At 40.7% G+C, this 25,258-nt stretch overlaps 2 protein-coding genes across 2 annotated transcripts; one reads left to right on the top strand and one right to left on the bottom strand.

Moving 5' to 3' along the window:
- Positions 1–3,639: 3,639 nt before the first annotated feature.
- On the bottom strand, positions 3,640–4,394 carry LOC147612436 (small ribosomal subunit protein uS9-like). Its single transcript, XM_086783041.1, has one exon. It carries the CDS (start codon positions 4,297–4,299, stop codon positions 3,868–3,870), a length of 432 nt encoding a protein of 143 aa, XP_086639167.1. The 5' UTR covers positions 4,300–4,394; the 3' UTR covers positions 3,640–3,867.
- Positions 4,395–22,121: 17,727 nt separating this feature from the next.
- Positions 22,122–23,804, top strand: LOC147612437 (rubber elongation factor protein-like). The gene is made up of 3 exons (XM_086783042.1): positions 22,122–22,299; positions 22,813–23,049; positions 23,149–23,804. Exons 1-3 carry the CDS (start codon positions 22,264–22,266, stop codon positions 23,572–23,574), a joined length of 699 nt encoding a protein of 232 aa, XP_086639168.1. The 5' UTR covers positions 22,122–22,263; the 3' UTR covers positions 23,575–23,804.
- The last annotated feature ends 1,454 nt before the right edge of the window (positions 23,805–25,258 follow it).

The following is a 25,258-nucleotide window of genomic DNA, read 5'->3' on the forward strand; positions in this document are numbered from 1 at the left end:
AGCTCTAGTGGGCTTATTATGTTGTCCCCTTCTCATCACTACTCCCATCATAAGTATTTTGGCTAAGCACATTTCAATTTTGCAAGGCTTCAAACTTGATAATTATAGTGGGCTTATTATGTCATCCCCTTCCCATGATTGCTCCCATCATAAGTCCTTTCTCTCTTAAAGGTTTCAATGGAAATAATTATACTGCTCATCTTGTTTTCTATAAAACACACTTGCATTTCTTAGTTTTTGTACACAATTATTTTTTGTTTGAAGTACATGATTTCAATATAAGCTTCTTGTTTATGGGGTTTTAGTGCTTAGCCTTGACCACAAAGATTTGGGAAGAATGGGACACTACATTACCACATTTTATTCGATTCAGAATGGGCTAGAAAAGTACCCTCTTTTGTTTCATTCTACCTTTTTTTAAAATTGCTATCAATATAAGCATTAAAAGCTTGTAGACTACAGCATCAATATAAGCCTTGTAATTTTTGATTTTCATATTGAGGCTTATATCAATGCTATCACCTATGCTAAAGTCCACTTTGAACTCTTGGCATCAAACTTGGAATTACTTGCAATTACTTGCACTTGAGCACACAATACTCACACTCAACACCAAAGAGTTGGTAGGGCCAATATGTCATGGATTCTAGTATTTACACCTCAACTAACACCCTCTTAAAACAAAAGGCCTCATGACCCATGCTCATATACAGTAAGTCTCAACTTTAAAGCCCCTACTTCTCAAACTCCAAACCTTGCCACTGAAACTGAAGTTTCAATTTCCCAAGGATTTCACTTTAATGCTTTGCCATCTTACACAGCCTGTACGTCACCCTGTCCCATCCATGCCAAACCTGGCCTTGCCATCTACAACTTCCAAACCTTTGAGGTCTCTACTTCCTAGGCCACTACTCCCCATCCCTTCCTCACAAGCTCATTCACTTGCCTACCGGAACTAAAGCTTTGACAATTCAAGGAGACCCCGAGGATCTCATTCCAAAGCCTTGCCATCTACTTAAAAGCCTCTATGTTAATAGGCCCATCCATGACAAATCTAGCCTTGCAATCTACAACTTCCATACCGTTCAAGGTCTCTACTTCCCTTTCCTGTCCTCAAACACAAGCCTCTTCGACCAGCACCATTGGTCTTTTGGAAAGCTCACACAAGACAACCCACTTTACATCAAAGGAAACCAATTGCAAGACTTCCTACAACTTCATGACTCAACATACACAAGTGCTTGGAAGTAGGAAAAACGCAAAAAAAAAGGCCTTTACAGTGACAACAGTAAAAGGGTACTTAATTGGAGTGAGTTGCAATCATAATAATCTAGCTCAAACACAAATGCAAGATAATGCTAGAAAAACAATGCTTTGAAATTGCAAGTATTAATCCTACAAGATACTACTGATACAAATTGCACTGCTGCCTCAGGAGAGTAACACATCGTGCAAGCAAAGTAGCCTCCAATGCGTTTTCACAGTGCCAAAGATGATGCACTAAGAGTTCCATGTAGGGCAGTATGCCACAAAAAAAAAAGGTAAAATTCTTGAGGGCATAAACTACAGCAAAAAAGTAGGAATAGAACTAAAACTTAAAATTTTGAGAGGTTCAAAAGAGAGCGGAAGCTTGGACATGACTAACTTAGCAGCATATTTCAAACATTATCAACAGAGTACCTCCATTCCATCCTGCTAAGACTCTCATGCTGGTTATACGCACCCCCTGCCCGCCAAGGAAAAGGAATGTGCTCGTTGAAAATGCAAGAAAATGTAAGTTTCTGAGCTGGGGAGTCAGACATTGTCAGAAATCTTCCCCACCCAAACTCTTGGGCGGGGAGTTTCCCCGTCCAACTCCCACGACTTGCAGACACATGTTGGCCCAACCTGGCAGGCAAGGAGAAGCACGGTTGTGTGTAAAGACCATGACACATCCTAGAGCATAATGCCAAAGAAAGTAAATAAACAACTACAGAATGATTCTCCCAAAAAGATTCAGGACAGCAACGACTGATGCTGTAAAATTCAAGCAAGTGAATCTGCTAAGTTGCAACACCAGCAGAAAAGAGCCAAGCTTAGAGCTATACATTCCAGAGGAAAAAATACAAGCTGTTCTTTTTTTTAAATTTTAATTGTCACTCGTGACTGGAATCATAAAACACAAACTATGCCAGAGACAGCTTGAATGCACAATTTATGCAAAGACTATTTTCTCAAGGAATCAAAACTAACTTCCAACCCCTTGACTGCTTTGCTCATCAAAATACAGTAAAGAAGAAAGAAACTAAAGAGAGACCCAACAAAAACAGCAAATTAATACAGTAATTGTCGTTATTTACAAGACAGCCAAGGTCTCTAGTTCAGTTTTCTACAGGTGAGAGAGTGTCAAAAGATACAATCCTTACACGAAGGCAAAACTACTGTCTCTCATAACGAGCAGAAAGTAAACCACCAAAAAAAGGGAAAACATATCTAGTTTAACTGGGACATAGAGCTGAATTATAAAGCACTTTATATTTCAAAGGTGGACAAATATACAGATGCAAATGCTGCCGGTTCAGGCCTCTAATAAAGTGGTGCATCATGCTCACATCAGACCCGTTACACATACCCCACAGCCCATGTATGGGCGGGGGATTGGGCCTGCCCATGAATTATGGGTCCCCTACCACATCAGCATGGGCAGGCAGGGGTATGGCGGTGTGTAATGGGCCTTCGACACTTTATCAAATGAATATCAGCATCCAATACAGCTAGACAATTTCAAGCCTTGGCATGTTCCAATTCGAAGGAAGTAAACATAATTATCTCCTCAAGCCCTAACATCTTCCAATATGTGGGAGTTCCTACAAACCTCTTTGCAACAGCCTATCAGCTGAGATGGAGCAAAAAGAAATTTGTCAAGAGCAGAGGGACTGACCCACACCCAGTAGCATAATGCACATAACGCAAGTAAAAGTCCTGCCGGAAGTTTAGTACAATTAAAAGCAAGCAAACTAATCAGCTAGACAATTTCAAGCCTTGGCATGTTCCAATTTGAAGGAAGTGAACATAATTATCTCCTTAAGCCCTAACATCTTCCAATATGTGGGAGCTCCTATAAACAGAATATTTCAAACTCTGCAGAGGCACTGACCCACACCCAGTAGCATAATGCACATAAAGCAAGTAAAAGTCCTGCTGGAAGTTGAGCACAGTTAAATGCAAGCAAGCTAATCAGCTAGACGATTTCAAGCCTTGGCATGTTCAAATTTGAAGGAAGTAAACGTAATTGTCTCCTTAAGCCCTAAATCTTCTAATATGTGCGAGTTCCTATAAACCTCTTCGCAAGAGCCTATCAGCAAGGATGGAGCAAAAAGAAAGTTGTCAAAAGCATGCAGCAGAAAGCTTCAAACTCTGCAGAGGCACTAGCATAATGCACATAAAGCAAGTAAAAGTCCTACTGGAAGTTGAGTACAACTAAATGCAAGCAAACTAATCAGCTGGCTATCGTCCTTCTACGCATTCAGGTAAAATTTGTAAACTAATACAAACAAGCGCTAAAAAGATAGCCAGGATATAGAAACAATCTGTGTAGGAGATATTCAGGGACAAGCTGCATAGGCCTTCCTGCTAGTAGAGCCAAACAAACGCTTAAGATATGACAAACCAAAAACAGCTGATTAAAAAGCGAATTACGGAAAAGTCGCGTTACACGAAACTCAGAGTCTTGCAGCTTAAATGCCGCATTAATGCTAGCTCTTGAAATAAAAACCCTAACTAAAGATTACCATTGAAGATAAAGCTCCGGAAGATCACTTGCTATATCTGCAGGCGAGCTAGGGTTTGTGTCCACGAAACAAGAGAAGAGAAAAAAGGAAGCCTTCTCTAACGGTAGGACTTCTGGAAGCGGGCACGGGCACCTCTTCCTCCAAACTTCTTAGGCTCACAGCGACGGGGATCGGCAACAAGCAGAGTTCTGTCGTACCTGGCCAGGATGTCGCGAATCTCCTTCTTAGAATGCTCGTCGACAAACTTCTGGTAGAACGCGACCAGAGCCTTGGCGATGGCCTGGCGGATGGCATAGATCTGCGAGGTGTGGCCTCCCCCGCGCACTCTGATGCGCATGTCCACACCCGCGAAGCGATTGCGCCCCAGCAGCAGCACCGGCTCAAACGCCTTGTAACGCAGAATCTCCGGCTCCACTAGCTCGATCGGGCACCCGTTGATCTTGATCAAACCCCGCCCTCGCTTGCAGTGGCATACCGCCACAGCCGTCTTCTTGCGCCCAAAGCACTGCACGGACTCCACGGCTGCCATAGCTATGGCAAGAGAGAAAACCCAGAAAATTGGAGATGGCGAGGCTACGCAGAAGAAAACAGGAAAGAGAAAGCAAGCCCCAAACCCTAAGGGGAATCGGGATCTCTAGTCGTTTTCACACCATTTTGTCCACACGGTGGGATGGGCGGACGTGAACCCAATCTCATTGAAAACAAATTTTGATATCGTTCATTGGAAAGTAGAACACCTACATAGAGTCACTTTTCACGAAAACCTGGAATTGGAAACATTTGGGGCTCACTTGTAATTGTAAAATTTGTAATTTTTGAAAAATTGCATAAGTTGTGACCTGAAGTGAATCTACTTAATACTAGATAACTCACAGGTTTTAGATATTGAGAAAAAAATTAGAAAGTTTTAAATGGTATCACATTTTAATTGGAAGGTTTTATAAGGTGAAAACTAGGTCCTTAAAGGTGGTAGAAGTTGTCCAGTAAGATATAGACAAGTGGGTAGAGTAGGTAAGTGATATTAAATTGAATATTTGGTGATTTTACTATAAAAAACCACACTTGGTTTATCCCTCCGAGTGGTAGGCCGTGCGAGTCAGAACTCACTCCAGTCTCCAGTACATTTGTTCCCTTGTAGTGTAGCGGCCTCCTTTGTGAACATTCTGGTTATTAGGGTTTCTGGGTTATGGTGTTTAACATAGTGGCATCCAGTTGAATCGGCTCCTTCCTCTCATGAGGGAGCCACACCTTGGCCCTATATTGATGCAAACGTTTGCTATTGTTCCTCTCAATCATTTGCTATTGTTACGTTCAATCGTTTGCTATTGTTACATGCCTATTCATTAAAATGTTTGCTATTTGTTTGCTATTGTTACATGCCTATTCATTTAATTGTTTGCTATTGTTATGTTGAATCGTTTGCTATTGTTACATGCCTATTCGTATCAGGCCTCTGGTTTGCATTGTTTTCATCGGTAATGACAAGTGTAACAAATGGTCTTGATGCCTTAATAAAAAAGAGGAGTCCTTTCATGACTGCCATCCATTGTGTTGCTCATAGAACAAATTTATACTTGTCTAATGCATTCAAAAACTCACAGCATGCTAATTTTCCAGCCCATGGAGGAATTTTCAAAGGAGGAAGAAGAAGCTGAAATGTATGCATCGCTACCTCCTGTAGATTTCACTTGAGCCACTTCTCCTATGCCTAAAAGAGGAGAATGAAAGATTGTATAGGATAGTTGCCAACTTTAACTTTATACACATGTTGCATTTCTTGGGAGATGTGCTAGATCACTTGGCTAGTTTGTCACAAGTGTTTCAGAAAAGTTTTGTGGATGTGACAAGCATACCAAGCTTGATATCTTCTACTATTGCCTTTTTAGATGTGGAGTTTTCAGCCAGTCCATGCTATATAGATATGAATTTGCAAGGTCATGATGGTTATGGATTTCCATCCATTCCTGAATTTGGTTGCCAGCATGGTTGGTTGTGGACAATGCGTAAGGCAATTAAAGGTGATATGTATTATGGGGTAAGGATTGAGAGATGTGTTGTTGGAAGTGACTTGGCTACATCTCTTGATTTTCAAATGGAATTTTGCGATGAAGTTAAGAATCACTTGAATACTAGATTTGCTGATTCTTCTATAATCAAAAAATTTCAATATTTTTGCTCCTCTTGGATTTTCGTCATCCAAAGAGTTGAAAAACTATGGTGCTACTGAGTTGGATGCCTTGGTTCTACATTATGGATATGATGTCATGTTGGAAGATGGTACACATATTGATGCAATGTTAGATGAGAAATGCTTAAGAAAAGAGTTTCATGACTTCAAAATTCAAGGTGCATCAGATTGGAAAGGAAAGTCACTCAAGGACACTTGGTGCTTGATTGGGAGAAATGATGTGTGGCGTCAAAAGTATCCTACATTGTTATCTCTAGCTCAAATTGTAATGTTGCAATGTAATAGTACTACAATGTGTGAAAGAGGTTTTAGTGTGCAGAACATTATCAAAAGTAAGTTGAGGAACCGGTTGGAAACGAAGAGCATGGATATAGTGATGCGCATTTCTATTGAAGGACTACCAATCGTGTCCTTTGATTTTATAGATGCTATTGGTTTATGGAGAGCTGGAGCAAAGACCTCAAGACATGTTTATTCACATGTGTCTTGGGATATTTGATTGATTCAAAGTACTTCAAAAATATTCTATATTTATCTTTCTATTGAAGTGTGATTGCCAAACCACTTCTATGTCTATAATCACTTCTATGATTGTATCAAATTAACTATGTAATGTTTTAATGCTTTATTAAGTATCAAGATGGGTACTATGATTTTTTCTTACATCACTGTGTAATTTTTAATTTGTTAATATAAAGTTTTGTTAAGTTTAGTTTTCAATATGAAGAGGTTTTGTGCTGTTGTATCTCAGAAGCCAAAGGTTTTTTCTTGAGAACATTAAAATTTGAAGTTTTGAAATGTTGAAAATGGGATTTTTTTTTGCAAGTGTAGAGGGTTTTTTGGTGCAAATCATATATGGTTTTTCAAGAACACTGCATAGAGTCACATGAATTTAAATCTGGGCCATTGATCATTGTTTAAATCTGGGCCATTGATCATTGTTGCTATACTCTCATCAATAGCTCTCAAGGTGACCCAGGCTTGCGCCCACCATGCCCTCCCATCCAACGATGTATCATGACAACTACTGCTTGTGTTGAAGGTTTTTCAGTGATTTTGCTCTGCTCCTCCTAAAAACCCTTGCTATTGACCCATGCTATTGGGTGCCTCTTGCACTACATTGGGTGTGGAGGGAATGTCCTCCTCCCACATACTACTTTGTTGGCACTCTTTCAAAGTGGGGCTCCTCAATCTTTTCTTTGCCTTTGGTGCTTGTGCATCTTTGGGGGGTTTCAGCCTCCATTACTTTCTAGGGCTTAAGAAGCAGAGAGGGTTAAGGTTTCGTAGCGGTTGTCTTGGTAACCATACTTAGGTGTTGCCCTCAAAATATTTAGGTGTTGGCTTGGGCAACCATATTTAGGTGTTGCCCTCGAAATACCCTTAGCCTCTAAGCAGAGCTTCCATAACCCCATCATCTATTTGGTGTAGAGTTTACATGTGATGTTCTTCTCTGGTTAGGGTGAGAATGTGTTGCTATCTTAGGGAGCCATAGCATGTGTTGTCTTCATATTATATGAAACACCACAAGTAAGAATCCACCTACCTATGTGTCCGTGCAAGACCAACAACTCACATTTTAAAGCTCAAAAAAGCATACCCCCACAGCATTGCAACACCACACAAAAACCATTATAACCATGAACAAATAGGGGTTTGGCTACTCAACCGTAGGCTCCAAACCTAATACAATGGTAAGCCACCCATGGAGATATACACTAGCACAACCCTAGCAAGCTCGCACCCACAAGGCATGCACGTCCCCATACCACACCACCCACCATAGCCCTTAAGGTTGTCACATTGGCTAACCACTAGTTGGGACCCTTGGGATGCCCCAACTATAACTCACTACAAATGAGGTGCCATAATCCCAATTTTATAGCCTCAATAACCAGTTCACAGCACTTTTAGAAGAATTATTCGATTGGCCTCTAGCACTAGCCTCTCGTTGTTCACAGAACATGGGACATAACATTCTCCCCTTGCTAACGAGAAGAAGACTGGGAGATCATATTGGTGTCAAAGTGAAGCAATATTCTCCCACAATACTTCCAGTTAATCAACCACTAAAAAATTGTCATGTTTCTACTAAGGGTTTATTCCCTACAATCAACAACTGCATCTAGCTCATGGGGAACATAAACAAATAAACCCTCAAGTCTTGTAAGTTCTTGGTTAGAAACTTAGTTATCTCTTGCACCTCTCTTTCACACTACTACCATAAGAGACAGAGATGCATGCATACACACCCTCTGGAAGACGTAACCTATGTGCGAAATAAGGCCTTGAATATTTGGAGACAACTTATAGACCCTCATTACCTGAGAATCTTTTAGATTTCTCAAGAAAATCCATTATCCTTCTTTTAGGACTCTAGGTAATTGTTTTTAATTAGCATAAAGTGTGCATCTATCTTGCACACACTTTATGCTTTCTCTTGCAAATTGTAGGTGATCAGTTCTTCTAGGACTCTAGGTGATCGGTTCTGATTAGTATTAAGTGTGCCTTAGGCACACTTTATGCTTTCTCTTGCAAACTACAGAATCTCTTGTCGTTGTTTCAAAAAATCAATTGTAGTGCCCACACGGACTTTCTCTAAGACCATACATCAGCATAAAAGGGCTCATCTTAGTAGCAGTATGCTTAGCACAATTGTAAGAAAACTCTACTAATGGAAGATAATCTTCCCAATCAGAGTGCCTTATAGAGACATGTGCATGCAACATGTCTTACAAGGTCTGATTCACGTGTTCAATTTGTCCACTAGACTCAAGATGGTCAGATGAACTCATCACTGTGTTAGCTGAGTTAATCGCACATTTAAATTTTCTCACCTATTTTTCCTTTGAGAATGACTTCTTGATTACACTTGTAAGGACTACATGGGATTTGCAAACCAAGGGATTAGCTATACTGTGAACAATCCCAAGCTTTGAACTTTTTGCTCTCTTGCTACTTATACATTACCTAGAGAGGGCTGGCTTAGGAATCCCAAGGTTATGAAACACAAACAAAAAATCAACTTTCTCACTCTAATCCACACCAAATGGAGCCCAAAGCTTATGTTTTCGCATCCTAATCACAAATGCTAAGATATTTCTTGATTCAATACAACAAGATCAAAGCCTTAGAGCCTTGTGGCCTTCAAAATCATGCAAATCATTAAAGAAATTAGGGTACCCATCAAACAAGCAATATCCAATAGAACAAAAGCAAGTAAGAGTAGAGAAGAAAGAGAGCTCACAAGTAATCCATTGTAGGGGAATGAATGTCTATTGCTTAATGTTAAAATTAACTTATATACAAATGACTAGCTTTCACATTAGGCCAAATAAAACTTAAAAATAGTCCATCACCCAACAAAATATATAAAGTTGGTAAGGTATGCACTTGGCCTCATGGCTCTATATCATAATATATCTTGTCTTGAGTGACTATGTACATGAATGTTGTCACTTCCTTGGTATTAAGCTTAGGATAAGGCTACTTTATAAACACCAACCTTGTCTTTGGGTTTCCTCTATATACGAGTAAGATGGCAAAGCACCCTACGATATTAAACAGGTGAAACCTTGTTCCCAAAGATGGTGAACATCTGCACATTGTTGTCGCCCCATTTTGCCTGACTCTACCACCCTAAAATGTCGAAGTCGCTTATGTACCCTTGCATAGTGCGCCATCATCAAAGTCACCTTCGTGCCCTTGCATAGCATGATGCTACCCCTAGAATCACTTGTGTGCCCTTTGCGTAGCTTACTGCCACCCCTGGAATCACTAGCACCCTTGCATACCTTACTACCACTGTAGAATCACTAGCACCCTTTGCATAGCTTACTGCCACCCCTAGAATCACTATTACCCTTGCATACCTTACCACCCCCCCTAGAATCACCTACACCCTTACATATGAGGTTGTGTTGCTTGTGTGTTGGTTGGGCCCCCATGTGGTTGGTGTCCCTACATGAGCTAGGGGCCTTGACCACGTGGGCACGCAGGCCAATAGGCTTGCAAAGCCACATGCTTTTTTTTAAAAGGAAAAAATAAAGTAAGGAGGTTTTTAATTTAAATTTAAATAAAAGGAAAAATAGATTAGGGTGATTTTTTAATTTTTATAATAAAAAAGTATTATCATAGGCCTAGTTCATAAAAGTATGTACCACATGTAGGCTTGTTTCATAAAAATAAAATTCATGACCCTAGTTTATTAAAAAAGGCATGAGCTTGCAAACAAGAGCCTACACATGTGAACATGTATATGTGAGCCCGCAGGCGTGAGCTTACACATGTGAACATGTATACGTGAGCCCGCAGGCGTGAGCTTGCACATGTGAGCTTGTAGACATGAGCCTAGATACATGAGTCTAGAGATGTGAACCTAAAGACATGAGCTTACAAACAGGAGCCTACACACATGAATCTGCATACGTGAGCCTATACATGTGAACTTGCATACAGGAGCCTGGACAGATGAGTCTAGAGGCACGAACCTAGAGACATGAGCCTAGTAGCAAATAACTAAAAGAATTTAAAAAAAACTTATTTTTTGTAGCTTGGGCAGAATAGACACATCCGAAGTCAGTTTCATTACACTAGAGTCCTTTGAGGCAAAAATAATATAGACTAATGGTTAGAAACGGAAATATAGTTGACTACTATAGTGCATCAAACCAAACTTCCTCAAACCCGCCAAGCCTTCGATCCCAACAAATGGCCATCCCCCAATAATACGCTTCCCTCTTAAGAAGGAAAAACTCAATAAGATCCATAATACACGAGAAGCTTGGGGAAGAAATCAGGCACCTAAACACAAATGTAAGTAGAACAACAAAACATGAGACACCACCATGGTCCTCAAAGCTCTATAAATAGTGCCCTATTTTTGGGTGAAGCTCCAGTGAAGGAGCGAGAGAGTAGAACCAGGAACCTCAAGGTTTCTTGCAAAGTGGCCAAACCATGTCGAATGCCACAATGTTTTAAACATTTGATGTCGATCCTGAGCTAGGTTTATCCCAAGCTGACCACCATGGCATTAAGCAACCTAACAACCATAGTTTTATGGCAATCGGGACATGTCTCTTTTGTTATACCATCAAGGATAAGTGTTCCTCAAAATACCCAATAGCAAGCACACACAATGTAAGCGAGAGAAGGATCTCATTATAGAAGTTTCTTCACCATGGAACTAAGTTTTGATTCTTCTCTATTCGGATGAGGAACAAATGAACATAGGGAAGAATAAAGGGTCAATTTTTGGGACTACCTTAAACCAAAAAGATCCACAAGGGCATTCACATAACATGTCCTCAGCTGACGAGTCTATAGCCTCAAAGCTAGGCTGATGTAGGACAAATGATATTAGAAACCACACAACCCAACCCCATAGGGTAAGAAACCACACCACCCAACCCTATAGGGTAAGAAATCCCAACCCTTGAAATAGAGGGTATTGTTCAACCACTCCTTTACGTTCCACCACCATGTATATATGCAAAAGACATGCTTGGGATGGCATTTGAAATGGGAAGGGGGGTTTCCACAAACAAAACACCTAAAGGCTCATAGTTGGGCAAAAAACCAAGCCAATCCACATCTCAAGGATGATGACTAAATTTGATGGAACTTGTGATCCCATGTGTACCTAGAGAAGTTCAATCAAATTGTGAGGCTAATGATCCCACCAAGGTGTGTTCATTTGGGCATTACCTTAAAGGCAAAGCAAGCCAATGGTTATTGCTTATTATCAATCAATTTATGGAAGCAAGCATCAAAAGAGTGTGCAGTGCAAGGCTGAAAGGCTGCAATACACCCTAAAAAGGACAATGAACTAGAACCAGAGGTTTCAAAGAAGAAGACCTCAAAGAGCATGCGAAAACACAATGCACTAACAGTGGTCAAGGAACAACGACATCATGTGACTATTGAAAGTGGTTCAAATGAGAGCTTCAACATTGCCCCCCCTACGAAGATAACAAGCGATCTCTTGCACACAAACCCACTCATAGATTATGAAAACTTTCCCAACAATCCTTGGTTATATGAGAATGAAGCAAGCTCTTAGATGGTGGTGGTGATGCTAGCATAATTACCAAGGATTGTTGGGAAGCAGCCACCAATCGTAGGCATAAGCTTAGTGGTAAGCTCATGGCAACACAACCAAACCCTTAGGTGTTCTACAAGATACAAAGATCAAGACATTCAAACTAAGCTACCACCCACACATTCAGGGTGATTGTTTTTTTAAAGAAGAGGGTCATACACGATGATCCTCGAAAGGCCTTATATGAGGGCTTGCATGAGGGAAGCAAGGCTAATTCATGATTGGAAAACCAATCACATTTATGTATACAAAGGCAACCAATTCTTGAAGATAAACTTGAAGACATGGGGAGACTCATCCCATGGTTTAAGGCATCCTTGCCAAGGCATCCTTGCCAATGGGTTCATATCTTGGAAAACCATGGACACTCATCCAACAAAATCTCAAAGCAAGATTTGCAAGACTAGATAGGACATAAATAACCTCCATGTTTATGCTTAGTCTAGCATCCTTGTTGGAAGACAATAGTGACTTCAAACAAGGAGTAGCTAGTGGTTTATCACCCCTCGCGGGGACTCCTTAGCACAAAGATCAACTTCTACAATGCCCATAGTCACCACGCCAAGAAGGAGAAAACCGCATAAAAAACCTAAAGTGTTTTCTCCCTATGGAGACAAACCTTCACTAGCTTTGCTATGTTGAGGCCAAGAAGGAGAAAACCTAAAGTATTTTCTCCGTATAGATATGAATCTTCATTGGATTTGCTATATTGAAACCTTGGATTCACGTGATTTTCTCTTCTAGAGAATGCCTAAACAAGATCACCATTCAGGCCAAGACATCAATCAATAAATGTGACAAGGAGCCCATGAGCTCTGAGCCCCCCGATGGCACAAGCTCAATAAAGTCAAGGCTGAGGTACAGAAAGAAGCCAAACTCAAAGAGCTCATTGGGGCCTTAACATGAAGATTTGAGGCAAGTCTCCGAGTACTTTAAGTCTTACAACATCGAGGACAGAGTTGTACTACACGGTGAGGCTCAAAGAAGTTCAGGTGTGGTAGAGAGCTACATGCTTTATATGATGGCCCTACCAAGGTATAAATCTTGCTGGCCCAAGTGAAGAACCTAAACTAATGTTTATTGCCAAAGACCTCACACTTGAGAAAGAAGGAGAATCGATAGCTTGCTCAAAAAATTTTAGAATGTTTTTACTTAGAACATAAAGGGGATTAAGGGGTGAAACAAACCACCCCTCTCTCTCTTCACATAAATCCAAAGTGTAGACAAATGGTCAAGGAAGAGATGAAAGTGGTGGAACACACCATCCCTCTCCTATGAAGGTGTAAAAACATCCAAATAGAGAGCCTATCACATGAATCCTAAGTACAGATCAATGGTCATGGAAGAGCTAGACAAGCTCATTGACATGGGATTTGTGTATGAAATTAAGCAGAACAAGTGGGTTTTGCTAATAGTGATCATTCCCAAAAAGAATGGAGAAAGTTTAGAGTGCATGTTAACCTCAAAAAGGTTAATGATGCCCATGGTTCCCGATCACTACCCCATGTTGCCTTACACCGACCATATATTGGAAAGAGTCGTTGGAGTAGAAGCTTACAGCTTCTTTGGATGGCTTCTCAAGCTATAATGAAGTGACAATCAACCCAGACGATCAATATAAGACAACATTTAATACAAAATGGGGAACCTACACATATCATCACGTCGTGACATTTCACTTGACCACTAATGCCCCCGCCACCTTCCAATGCTTGACGATACAGTCTTCAAGGATGTCCTTTGGAAGATCTTAGAGATATTAATTGATGACCTATGCATGCACTCAAAGTGGAAGGAGCATCTTGCTCATCCTAGGCTAGTCTTTGTTTTGAGGTATACAGACTCTCTAACATCTTGTTGAACCCACTCAAATATCAATTCTAGGTCAAACATGGTGTCCTCTTTAAACACATTATCTCTCAGAACAACATCGCTTGGAGTTACTACCATCCATCAGCTACAAGGGGGTGCATAGATTCATAAGGCACATAGGTATTATAGAAGATTCATCTTCTTGTATGTCATATATGCTAAACCTTTGATTGTCTTTAAATAAACATAGGAATGCAAATGGGTATACAAAAAGCTGAATAAGACATTAGCAAGCACACCCATCTTAAGATCCCCCAACTGGGATTTAATCTTCCATGTGCATATCTATGCTTTAGCATTTGCTATTAGATGTGTGTTAGCACACAATCGGGGGACCACAAATGGATTTCCCTATGATCTTTTCTAGTTGTCAACTCAATGACTTGAAACATAACTACACAACTATTGAGAGAGAAGGACTAGCCATGGTATATATGCTATCAACAAGTATAGGAATTTTCTCATGGATCTACCAAGTTTGTTTCCTTTATTGACCATCAAGCACTACTTTACTTGGTAAATAAGCCTTACACCATAGGGCGCATCACTAGATGGTTGCTCATTCTTTTATCACCATCACTATGTGAAAAGGGTATGTGCATGTCAACGCTGACCACCTTTCCATAATTCCAAATGGAGACCCTCTCTAGGAGTAGAAGATGATTTTCTTAATGCTCCATTATTCCACATTAACCACGTACTAGAATGTAGTGAAAACCCTCCCCACTTCTTGGCTAATGTAGTGAAAACACTGCCCACTTCTTGGCTAATGTAGTGAAAACACTGCCCACTTCTTGGCTAATAGATTTTCAATTGGCCATCCCACCAAAAAGGATAGATTTAAAGACTTCATTAGGAACGTGAGTCCTATCAATTAATAGCAAGAACGCTTTATAAAAAGGGTTATGACATCATAAGGAAATGTGTTCATGAACATGACTTTGTCTCACTGTTCTTGAGCAAGCCCATTATGGCATAAGTGTTGCGATGAATGGTGGCAAGATGAGTTTGTCAAATGCTGCAGTAAGGTTTGCCACAGCTGCCCAAGTGAAGGATTGAATGTCCCTAACTCCCATAATTTTGGATCAACCATTTTAAAAATAAGGTTTAGACTTTGTGAATGCCAAAGGTTTGCCATAGTTATGGATTGAATGTCCCTAACTCCCATAATTTTGGAATAACCATTTGAAAAATGGGGTTTAGACTTTGTGAATGCCAAAGGTTTGCCATAGTTATGGATTGAATGTCCCTAACTCCCATAATTTTGGAATAACCATTTGAAAAATGGGGTTTAGACTTTGTGAGTCCCACCGTTAAGGGAACCCCCCATGCATGCTTTATTAATCACCATAGATTACTTCACAAATGAGACAGAGGCTAAAGCTACATAGAATGCTAATGCAAGATCTACCACTAAATTCTGATATGAGAATGTGATTACTCATTTGGTTTCCTCTATGAGCAATTGCAATACACGTGTATAAATGTGTATTGCAATTATAGAGAAAATGCAGTACACATTTATAAACGAAGTGGTGTTTGTGCACAAAGAGTTGTAGATAAATTCAACACTTTACTATGCACAAGTAAATGGCCAAAGTCAAAAGCACAAACAAGGTGTTGTGTACTATTCTCACCAAGGCAGTCAAGGCATCAAGGAGCTATTACAAGTTATACTCTGCTCCATGTGCCTATCGCACCACATATAAGGTGGCTGGTTAAAATAGCACACCTTTTTAGCTTGCATTCAAGCTTGATAATGCAATCATTCCAATGGAACACTTGGTTTCCAAGTATTCAAATTGTAACAAGGTATAACCTCAAGGGAAACCCTCTAATGGAGAGGTAATCTACCTTAGAGCAACTAAGCGAGCAAATATTACAATCTACTTATGGATTAATGGTTGAAAAACTATGGCACAAGGGCAATGGTTTGACGATCATCTCAAGTACAAGTGCATGAAGGTAGGAGACATGGTACTTATGTACAGTGTCAAGAATACCAAACAAAAACTCAAGTACAGAGGCTATGGTCCCTACCAAGTCACAAAAATTACTCCTTTGGGTGTACTAAAGATAGAGACCCTAGATGGGGTTGAGATGGTGGAAGGATATTTCAATGGTAGCAAGCTGAAATGCTACTATGAACCTCTCACCCAAGATATGTTCTATCACATCAAAAGAAGGAGACATGAGATGGTGTTGATATTTCAATGGTAGCAAGCTAAAATGCTACTATGAACCTCTCACCCAAGACATGCTCTATCACATCCACACAAAAAGAGGAGGAGACATGAGAGGTTGTGTTGACAACAAAAAATGGAGGGTATGCTATGAGGCAAACGGCCGATAAAAGAAGAACCAAAGAGGCCATAGGCCCCCAAGGTTACATATCTTTCTACATGCAACTAACCTTCACAAGTCATTTGAGATAGAAACAACGATGAAACCTACTTGCCTTTAGCTAGATTTTCCTTAGAAAGACCACATAACTATGTGGCCAGTCTTGGTTGACACCCAGGCTACCCACAATATCTTACCTTGCCTCATATGGCCACCCACCCCTTAAACACCATCCATAGGTGACCATCACCAATCCATAATCGTCAGTATTTTTAAAGTCAAATGTTCCATTGGATCTAGACCTATGTCTTGCAAGTTTTACATAAGACCCCCATAGGCACAATGAGAGAAAGTATCATCATTGGAAGGGGATGGATCGCAACCACACTGATTCCATAGTCAACTAGCAAAGAAGAATCATGATGTTCGACCTCCCCTATGGAATGGTTATCATACCTCTACTAGTGAATGAGGATATTCTAAAACTTCCAACATCCTAACCCTCATTGTCCAACCACACACCGTCATTTTAGGTCACCAACACTTCCCTTGCTTCGACGTGTCAACCACCCCACCAACCCTATTGGGGACCCAAAACCTTACCGACATAGATAGACCAACCCCCAAATGTCAACCTCAATAGACCCTAAGGGAGGTCAGTAGCCAAGGCAAGTTCGATGTAAAGACCTAGCTACCCAAGAGTACCCAAGAGTACCCAAGAGTACCCAAGCTAGCCAAGGTAGGTTTAATGCCCAAGTAAAGACCTAGCAGCCACCATACAGTCCACAACCTACCTTTAAGCACAAAATTTCCAAGCAACATGCCCTTCAAAACAAAGATGTGGTACTCTTAACTTGAGCCCTGATGCAGTACTCTCAACTTGAGCCCCAATGGATTACAATTAAGCTGCTAGAATTCCAAGGCTTCTATGAGCAAAACCCTTTAGTTTGGGTCCCAAAAACCTTACCATTCACACCACAACCATAGCTATATCCAAGTGATGGCCCAAGTACAGAATACCACCCTAATTGTTGACACTTTGATGTATCCCGATAAAAGTACTAGAAGCCCAAGGCTTCAACAAAGGCAACCTCTTCATGGGTTCCAAGGTCAAAGAAAACTGTATCCCAAGCCTCTGCAAACACGCCCTTGAATGTCAAACCCAAGTGGGTGTGTAGATCCAAGGCCATGCCTCCATGATGCCACCCCAATGAGAAGAAATGTGAAGAAACCATGGACGTTTCACTAAGTCCATGGGTAGTGGTCACACCCTCATCAATTTCGATGTTAGAAGAGCCACCTCGGGTGTGCCACGTAATCTAAGGAGCTGTATACATACTCTATTGGCATCCCCAAGTGTTCCTCCCTAGACCCAAAGGGATTTCCATGGTCCCACAACACCCTTGTGCTCCACGCCACAACATCAACTCACTAGCTGGAAGGCCAAAGTTCAAACAAATGCACCAACAAAGCTAACAACATATGCAGTGTGGCATCGTCCAAACTTTCATTGTGGCAACAAGTGGTTCTTCATTGAGTCCACATGGTAAACCATAAACCCTAAACTCCTATTGTACATATATAATGTAATACCTCCAATTAAGTTTACACTCAAGTTTACCTCCTATTGTACATATGTACATTTTTCGAGAATGATTAAAAACCTAAAAACCCAAAACAAAAAACAAAAAATATGCGCATGCCTCACAAGTTTGCACGCACATGCATAAATACACCTCCTTCAAACCATGCATTTATGCAGCTGTAGGCATGCACAAGTGTGTACACGCTTGCATAAATACACCTCCTTTAAACCATACATTCACACACCACATAAACACAATCACCCGCACGTGCACCCATGCACACACACAAGCATGCACATGCCAAGTCCAAAGACACACACCTCTCTTGCAAACACCCATGCAACACCTCTTGTCGACCCCACCCTAATTGCACACCCTCAGGTTGCCCTACCTCTCCAACCTTGTTGGTAGATCGATGTCGACATTCATGAATGAAGCCATAAGAGTGAGAAGCACCAAAGAAGGAGCTCGCATAAAAGCTCACAAGAGAGCGAGGGGAAGATAGAGAGGAAGCTAAAAGAGTGCGCCAAAGCTTGCGGGCAATGAGATTGAGAAAGCAAGAGCAAGAAAGAAAGGAAGCTAAAAAAGTGTGTCAAAGATCGCAAGAGAAAGCGAGAGCAAGAAAGAAAGGAAGCTAAAAGAGTGCACTAAAGCTCACAGGGCGACGAGAGTGAGAAATCAAGATAGACGAAAAAACTCGCAAGAAAAAGCAAGAGTAAGAACGTGAGACAGCTACTAAAGGAGCTTGCAACCAAAATGGTCGCAAGAGCAAGAAAGCAAGATATCCTAAAAAAAAGCTCGCATGATGAAGAAATCCTAAAAAGTGTATGAAAAATGTTAGAGTGTATAGAGTATAGAAATGTTAGTGGTAGGGATACAAAAGTTAGTTATAATGATGATGATGCTAATAAAGCTGGGATGAGCTCAAGGATACGATGTCAATGATGATGGAGAAGCGGTGATTATAATCTTGTTGATGATAACCTTGTCTACACACCCAATGTATGCTGTTGTAGTGTAGTTAACTTAAAATTGAACAAAGACAATTCCAACCGACACCGGGATGTCTACAAAAACCTTACAACATGTGAACGAACCTCGCAGCAGTGCGCCCAAAATGACCCAAAACATTCAAATTTTTTGTTAATGTAGTTAACTTTCGTCATCTAAGAGTATAGCTCAATCTCAGACAATCAGAAGAGTACCTCAAGGAGGAGATGACGAGGGGGTGAGGGCCAAGAGAACCTTCTCTGATACCAATTATTCAAGTGGAGGCAACAATAGCAACACACACAGATGCATCAAGCAAGCAAAGATAGAGAGAAGCACAACAATCAAAGTAGATTGATGAAAATGAGTGAAATGTCATGATAAGGTAGGTCACATATACATACTCATAAGAGTGTGTGCACACGCTCAAAGGAAATAATTTCTTGAGGGAAAAAGTGCCCAAGCCCATTATTAGCCTATGTCCACACATCACTATCACATATAATTGGCTACAAAATGATTGTAGCCCCTTTACTTTCACCTTATCCACACTTTCTCTACATAGAAAGTAAAGAGATTAAGAAATGGTGACTTGAAAAAGCACAATAAGCTACCCCATGGGCTAAGGAGATCATAGTGCCACGACACCAATATTTACCCCTTCCACAATAGCTATAGCACACATACAAGGAAGCATTATTCACACACTAATCACCAGTTAAACAAGATATAAAGAGAAATTAATAAAATGTCATGGATTATGATGAGCACTCGTGTGGAGCTTCCAAAGGGAGACTCTGCAATCGTGTTTAATGTAGCTAGCTCGTGTTGCAACTTCTGCCACCGTTGTCACTTATGGTGTTGGTTATAGCTCTCCAAGGACATACCGATGCCTCATAGCCAAGGAGCCATGGTGGTGGAAATAAGTACTTGACTCTCACTCACTCTCTCTAACTCACAAGAGATAAGGAAGTAAAGAAGGCAAGAGCTCTCAATCTTACACACAAGAGAAGAAAGTAAAGAAGGCAAGAGCTCTCAATCTCACACACAAGAGAAGAAAGTAAAGAAGGCAAGAGCTCTCACACAAGGGAAGTGTTGTTGAGTTATTTTTTATATAGCTTACTAAGTGCTTGGGCACTCTAACTTGGGCTACTAGCCTTGGTCTAAACTATGTATATGCATATCCTAGGATCAATAATGTACATCCCATTGATGTTGACATTACACTTAGTTCATTCATCCCTTGTTTACATTGTTATAAGCACATTAGAGCGAAAAAATTAATAGATATAAATTAAGTGCTAAAAAATCATTTACAAATTGATTTTAAATGAATAAATTAACGATGCCTATCACTCGTAAATACACTGTTTATTTAAGAAATTTATGAGTGGGGCCGGAGTCGTCTACCCAGTTGGACTGCCATAAATGGGGATATTTCTCTCTCTCTCTCTCTCTCTCTCTCTCTCTCTCTCTCTCTCTCTCTCTCTCTCTCTCTCTCTCTCTCTCTCTAACTTTAATGAGGCAGACACTACTAATAGTCGGCAACAAGGCGGTCTCGTAGAGCAAAGAAGATGGATGCATACTCTTCAAGAATTTGACTTTGAGATAAAATATAGATCAAGGAAGGAGAATGCCGTTAGAATGGGTCTCATATGGATCTCATAGCAAAGAAGATGGATGTAGATTCTTCAAGGATTTGAATTTGAGATTAAATATAGATTAGGGAAGGAGAATGTAATTAGAATGGCAGATTACAAGAGCAGTTGCAATTAGAGAGCTTGTTGTTTCTACAGTTGCTTCTTTCAACATCACCTCCTCCAAGTCGAGTCTTTCTCTAACTCTGCATGCCTCCTAACTTTACCATCTCGCCTCCTTGAGCAATAAAGCGGCCTACCTCCTTCACTTTGCATGCCTCCCCAGCCTACCCCAAGCCAGTGTTGCATCGACCTTTCGCTTCCCCAAGCCATTGTCAGCCTCCTTGCCATCATCTCTTGCGTTTCTTCCTCTGCACCAACTCCCCTAGGTGCCTCCTCTCAAAAGCCGCCCACATCTTATGGCCAAACTCGTCTCCTCTCCTCAACAAGACGGCATTGTCAGCCATTGTCAGCCTACTTGCCATCATCTCTTGCGTTTCTTCCTCTGCACCAACTCCCCTAGGTGCCTCCGCTCCTCTCAAAAGCCGCCCACATCTTATGGCCAAACCCGTCTCCTCCCTCCTCAACACAACCGCAACACTTCAAGTTTTTCTTTCCCTAGCCACCCTTGTACGCCCACTATTTCCATCTTCTTTCCAATTGGCTTCTAAGTCGCCTTGGTGATCTAAGGGCATTTGCTCATTTGCCTTTGGCTTCTTTACATGCACCCACTAGTCCATGGTGGAGATGGTGAATATGGTAGTGTGTTAGACGAAGACTATCATGTGCAATGGTGTGATGATAAATAATGATGAAGGTCCATCCCATGAAAATAAGAAAGGGTCTTGGTGGTGTCCCCAATGGTAGAAAAGGTAATGCAACAATGCAGAAAAGCATTGTGTTAATGTCTTAAAATGTATGATATTGTAGATACTTAGTAATTAGAGGTATGAAATTCAATTTTATTCTCTTTGCTCATCTTCTCTAACTATGTTGTTATTGCCACACAACCAACAAAACTGCTCTAACATTTTTGTTATTTTGCCATCACAACTCTTATGTGCTTAGCTATGCCACTTGCAACTCTGTACAAGATCTATTGAGGCTACTCACAGTAGATCGTGCAAAGAGAAAGCAAGTACACAAATCAAACTTTGCATTGAAATACAAGTTCTTTTAAGGAAGAGCACGTTCCTTGGGCCCTGTAATGAGGAAGTGTGCCAACTCTCCACCCATATAAAAACCAATGAAGATACAACCATATAAAACTCTCCACCCAGATAAAAACCAATGAAGATACACCCATATAAAAGATCTAGCCTAGTGGTACTCTCCACCCATATAAAAGATACAGCCTAGCGGTATATAAAAGTACTCTCCACCCACATAAAAGATACAGCCTAGTGATATATAAAAGTACTCTCCACCCATATAAAAGCCAATGAAGATACAGCCTAGCGGTAAGGTGTTGACGTCCCATGTAGGAGGCGTCGGGTTTCAAACCTGCTGGCCTTTTGATGGAAGCACGAAAGAGCACACGCACAAAGTTCCCCAAAAAAATTGCGGTTACATTATATAGAGAAAGATATATACACACATATATAGAGAAAGATATATAACACTTTCATTACCATTACCAGTTAATAAAAGTCCGAATATTAAAAGCCCTGAAATCAATTGCCTGAAGCAAAACAACATTTGCAGGTTACAAAAAGATCATGTTGTGCTTTATTTAGTGTGGTGCTTAATAATAGTAGAGGTCCTTTTTGTGTTTTGTCCAATGGGAAGCTCTCAACACCATCATCATCCACAACAGGTATGCTCCCCGTTTCGCTGTCTAAAAATTAGGGTTAGGGTTTCCTTATCTCTACTGCTAATTTAGGGTTTTTTTGGGGTCTATTTCTCCTTCTGTTTGTATTGAATGATGGTCTTTCTGTGTTTCAAATTAGGGTTTTTTGGTTCTTTTTCAATAGGGCTTTCTCAACACAGGATTAGGGCTTTCTCTTTACAAGATTAGTGTTTCTCTGCTTTCTGCGTTTCTCTCTTTCCAGGCTTACATCTCTTTGTATGTTCTGTTTTTGGGGGCTTTTGTCCCATCGCTGTATTACTAGGTACTTCTTCCTTCTATTAGGGTTTTATGTTGGCCATTACTGATTTTCCTTCGTTTGTTATTATTCAATATAATCTAAAATTTAATGAGTCAGTTCAAACGATACGGGTTACCTGAATCAGCTATTTTCTCCATGTATTTCAGATAGAATTTATCATGGTTGTTTTTGGAGGATTTTGAGCACTTAATGATTGATTTTTGGATAATGTATTTCTTTAGCATTCAATGAATCACGACGGCAGGGAACGCTGCCTCAAATATTTAGGTTTCTTTCCTGTGGCATTGGCCTCGGCATGCCTCTATCTATGCACCATATATGAAGCGGCTAAGGATCAAGCAGGGCCACTGAAACCTGGTGTAGAGGATGTCGAAGACATGCTGAAGACAGTTCTAAGGCCCATTCTCAAGATTGCCGAGGACAATTCGACGAAACTGCTTGATTTTGTTGACAAGAAGGTGTGCCCGTGCTCCTGGGTTTTTCCATTTCAATCACATCAGGCGCCTTTACAGTATGGATATATTCATTGGAGTACTGAATCTTCTGTGTGTCGCTAGGTTGATGAGAAACTGAAACTGGTTGATGAGCACATACCTGCTTTCATCAAACCAATCGCCTCTCGTGCGCAACGGATCTTTCTGCTGCGAGGGGGACCTGAAACAGTCCTCAATGTGAAAAGCCTTGATGGAGCAACAAGCGGCCATGTGGATGGTCATGACAGGGAGGCTTTTGCGGAATATGATTCCTTCAGAAAGTTTATTACAATCCTTCATTTGAGTGGAGTTGTAAGGACTCTGGTGCCTAGCATTATGTACAGTGCTGAAATGTTCAACCATGTTGCAGGAGCCTTTAGAGAGAGGCAAATGCCTTTCTCCTCACTTATACCAGATTTGCCTGTCCATGTACTCGAAAAGGTTCTGAAGATGACCAGTGATCCAACTTGGCAGTCTTGCCAGTGGTACGAGTGTGAGGGCACTTGCTAAGCTGTCAGGCCATTTGATATTGGTGATACTGAGTGTTGTTTTCCTGAAAGAAAAGGCCTTCTGAAGGACACTTTTGTGTGTTGGTGGACAGTAGAGTTCTGTTACTGGCTTTGTATAAATCTCTTTAGACAGGTATAGGAGCCCAAAATCTGGGCCATTCGTCGTCAAAGGTATATCCAAGACTTCCTGTTTCCACATTTTCTTTTTTAGATTTCTTTGAAATTGAGACATGGGCAAGAGTACAAATCTTTTTCACCATTTACCAATAAGTTTTTGATGATTATGGTTTTTTCTTTGAAAACTAAGCCTTAAGAGCTTCAAGAGCATATCTGATGCCCATGGGTGCAACCTCCGAATTTTCATAGAAGGATGACTTCGGAGATATAGTAAGGACATTTACAGATACGTGGATCTTGGATCCTTGATTGGTGGGCAATATTGCCTGTCCATACGTGGGAGTTAGGGCCTTGACATACAGTGCCATGTTTCAGTGGGGTCTCTTGGGTGCCTAAACTGTTTGATGGGTGGGCAACATTACCTGTTTATTCCCAGGAGCCCTTGCCTATTGTCAGATTTATCACAGCTTTCTGATGGGGTGGGGGGGGGGGGGCGCGTGTCTGTGAAGACACTTAGATCACATACACTCGGAGCTGTACCATAGACAATTTATACTAGCTTTGTAAGTCAGGATACAGGGGCAGTATCACCATGATGAAATTGAATGGTGAATATGCGGATCAGCATACTAGAAAATAAGAACATTCAGGTGTGAGCTCTATTGTGAGAGTTGCAAGGCAAATGAGTAAGTGAAGTGTTAGCAACAGTTTGATCCTTTTTACATGAAGACCTTGCCCAGCAACCATGATTTCCTCGAATATGCCTGCTGGTTGTATACTCTTTGAAGACCCTTCTAGATCATTTAGCTTCATGTTGTTGTCACATGTAAACAAGGTCCACCGCGTCAGCCTGCGCATCCTCGTGTTGAGGAGCCAGAGGCTGACATGCCTGACTTAGATGCTGATGCAGAGGGGGATCCATATGCGATGGTATTCGAACCCTGCCCCCCCACGTAATGCTGTCAGCAGTAAAAAAGCAAACGAAGATTATCATATAATAATCCTAGCACAGGTCCTTTTTTTTATCAACTAGATTAATGTCAAAAATAATATTAAAAGGTTTCCTACCTCCAAATATAACCTGACTTCCGTTGTCTTGACGAGCACAGAGCTTTCTTCATTTCTAAGTAGGCTGCAAAAAGCACTCAACTGAATAACTGAAAATTTGGAGTTTTGAGGTTTGAAAAGCAACAAGGGGACTTTCTCCACAAGAAATTCAGTTTGACCACTCTAATCTCTTGATTGAATTCATGGTTAAACTTTTTCTCTTTCATTATTTGGAGCCACATGGTATTTTTTATTTGAAATTTGGTAATGAAAAGGAGAAAAAAAGCAGTGGTTTGGAAAAGGCTTGCTTTTTTTGTTTAAAAATCTTGTGGATGGAACTTATGGGTAATGAAATTTGTTGCTGCCATGAACACAACACTAGGTTGAGTTAAAATAATTTCTCTGCTTTCCAAAAATAGGGTTTAAATGAAAACCATTCAAGTGTCACCGATTCGAACATGCAAGTACCTAGGTTTCCAACTTATTGGTAGGGATCCACCAATTTGAAGGGGCTAGTACAC

Source organism: Cibotium barometz, chromosome 45 (genome assembly GCF_041138505.1).
Source record: "Cibotium barometz isolate CiBa-2024 chromosome 45, ASM4113850v1, whole genome shotgun sequence".
In the NCBI taxonomy this organism is placed as follows: Eukaryota; Viridiplantae; Streptophyta; class Polypodiopsida; order Cyatheales; family Cibotiaceae; genus Cibotium; species Cibotium barometz.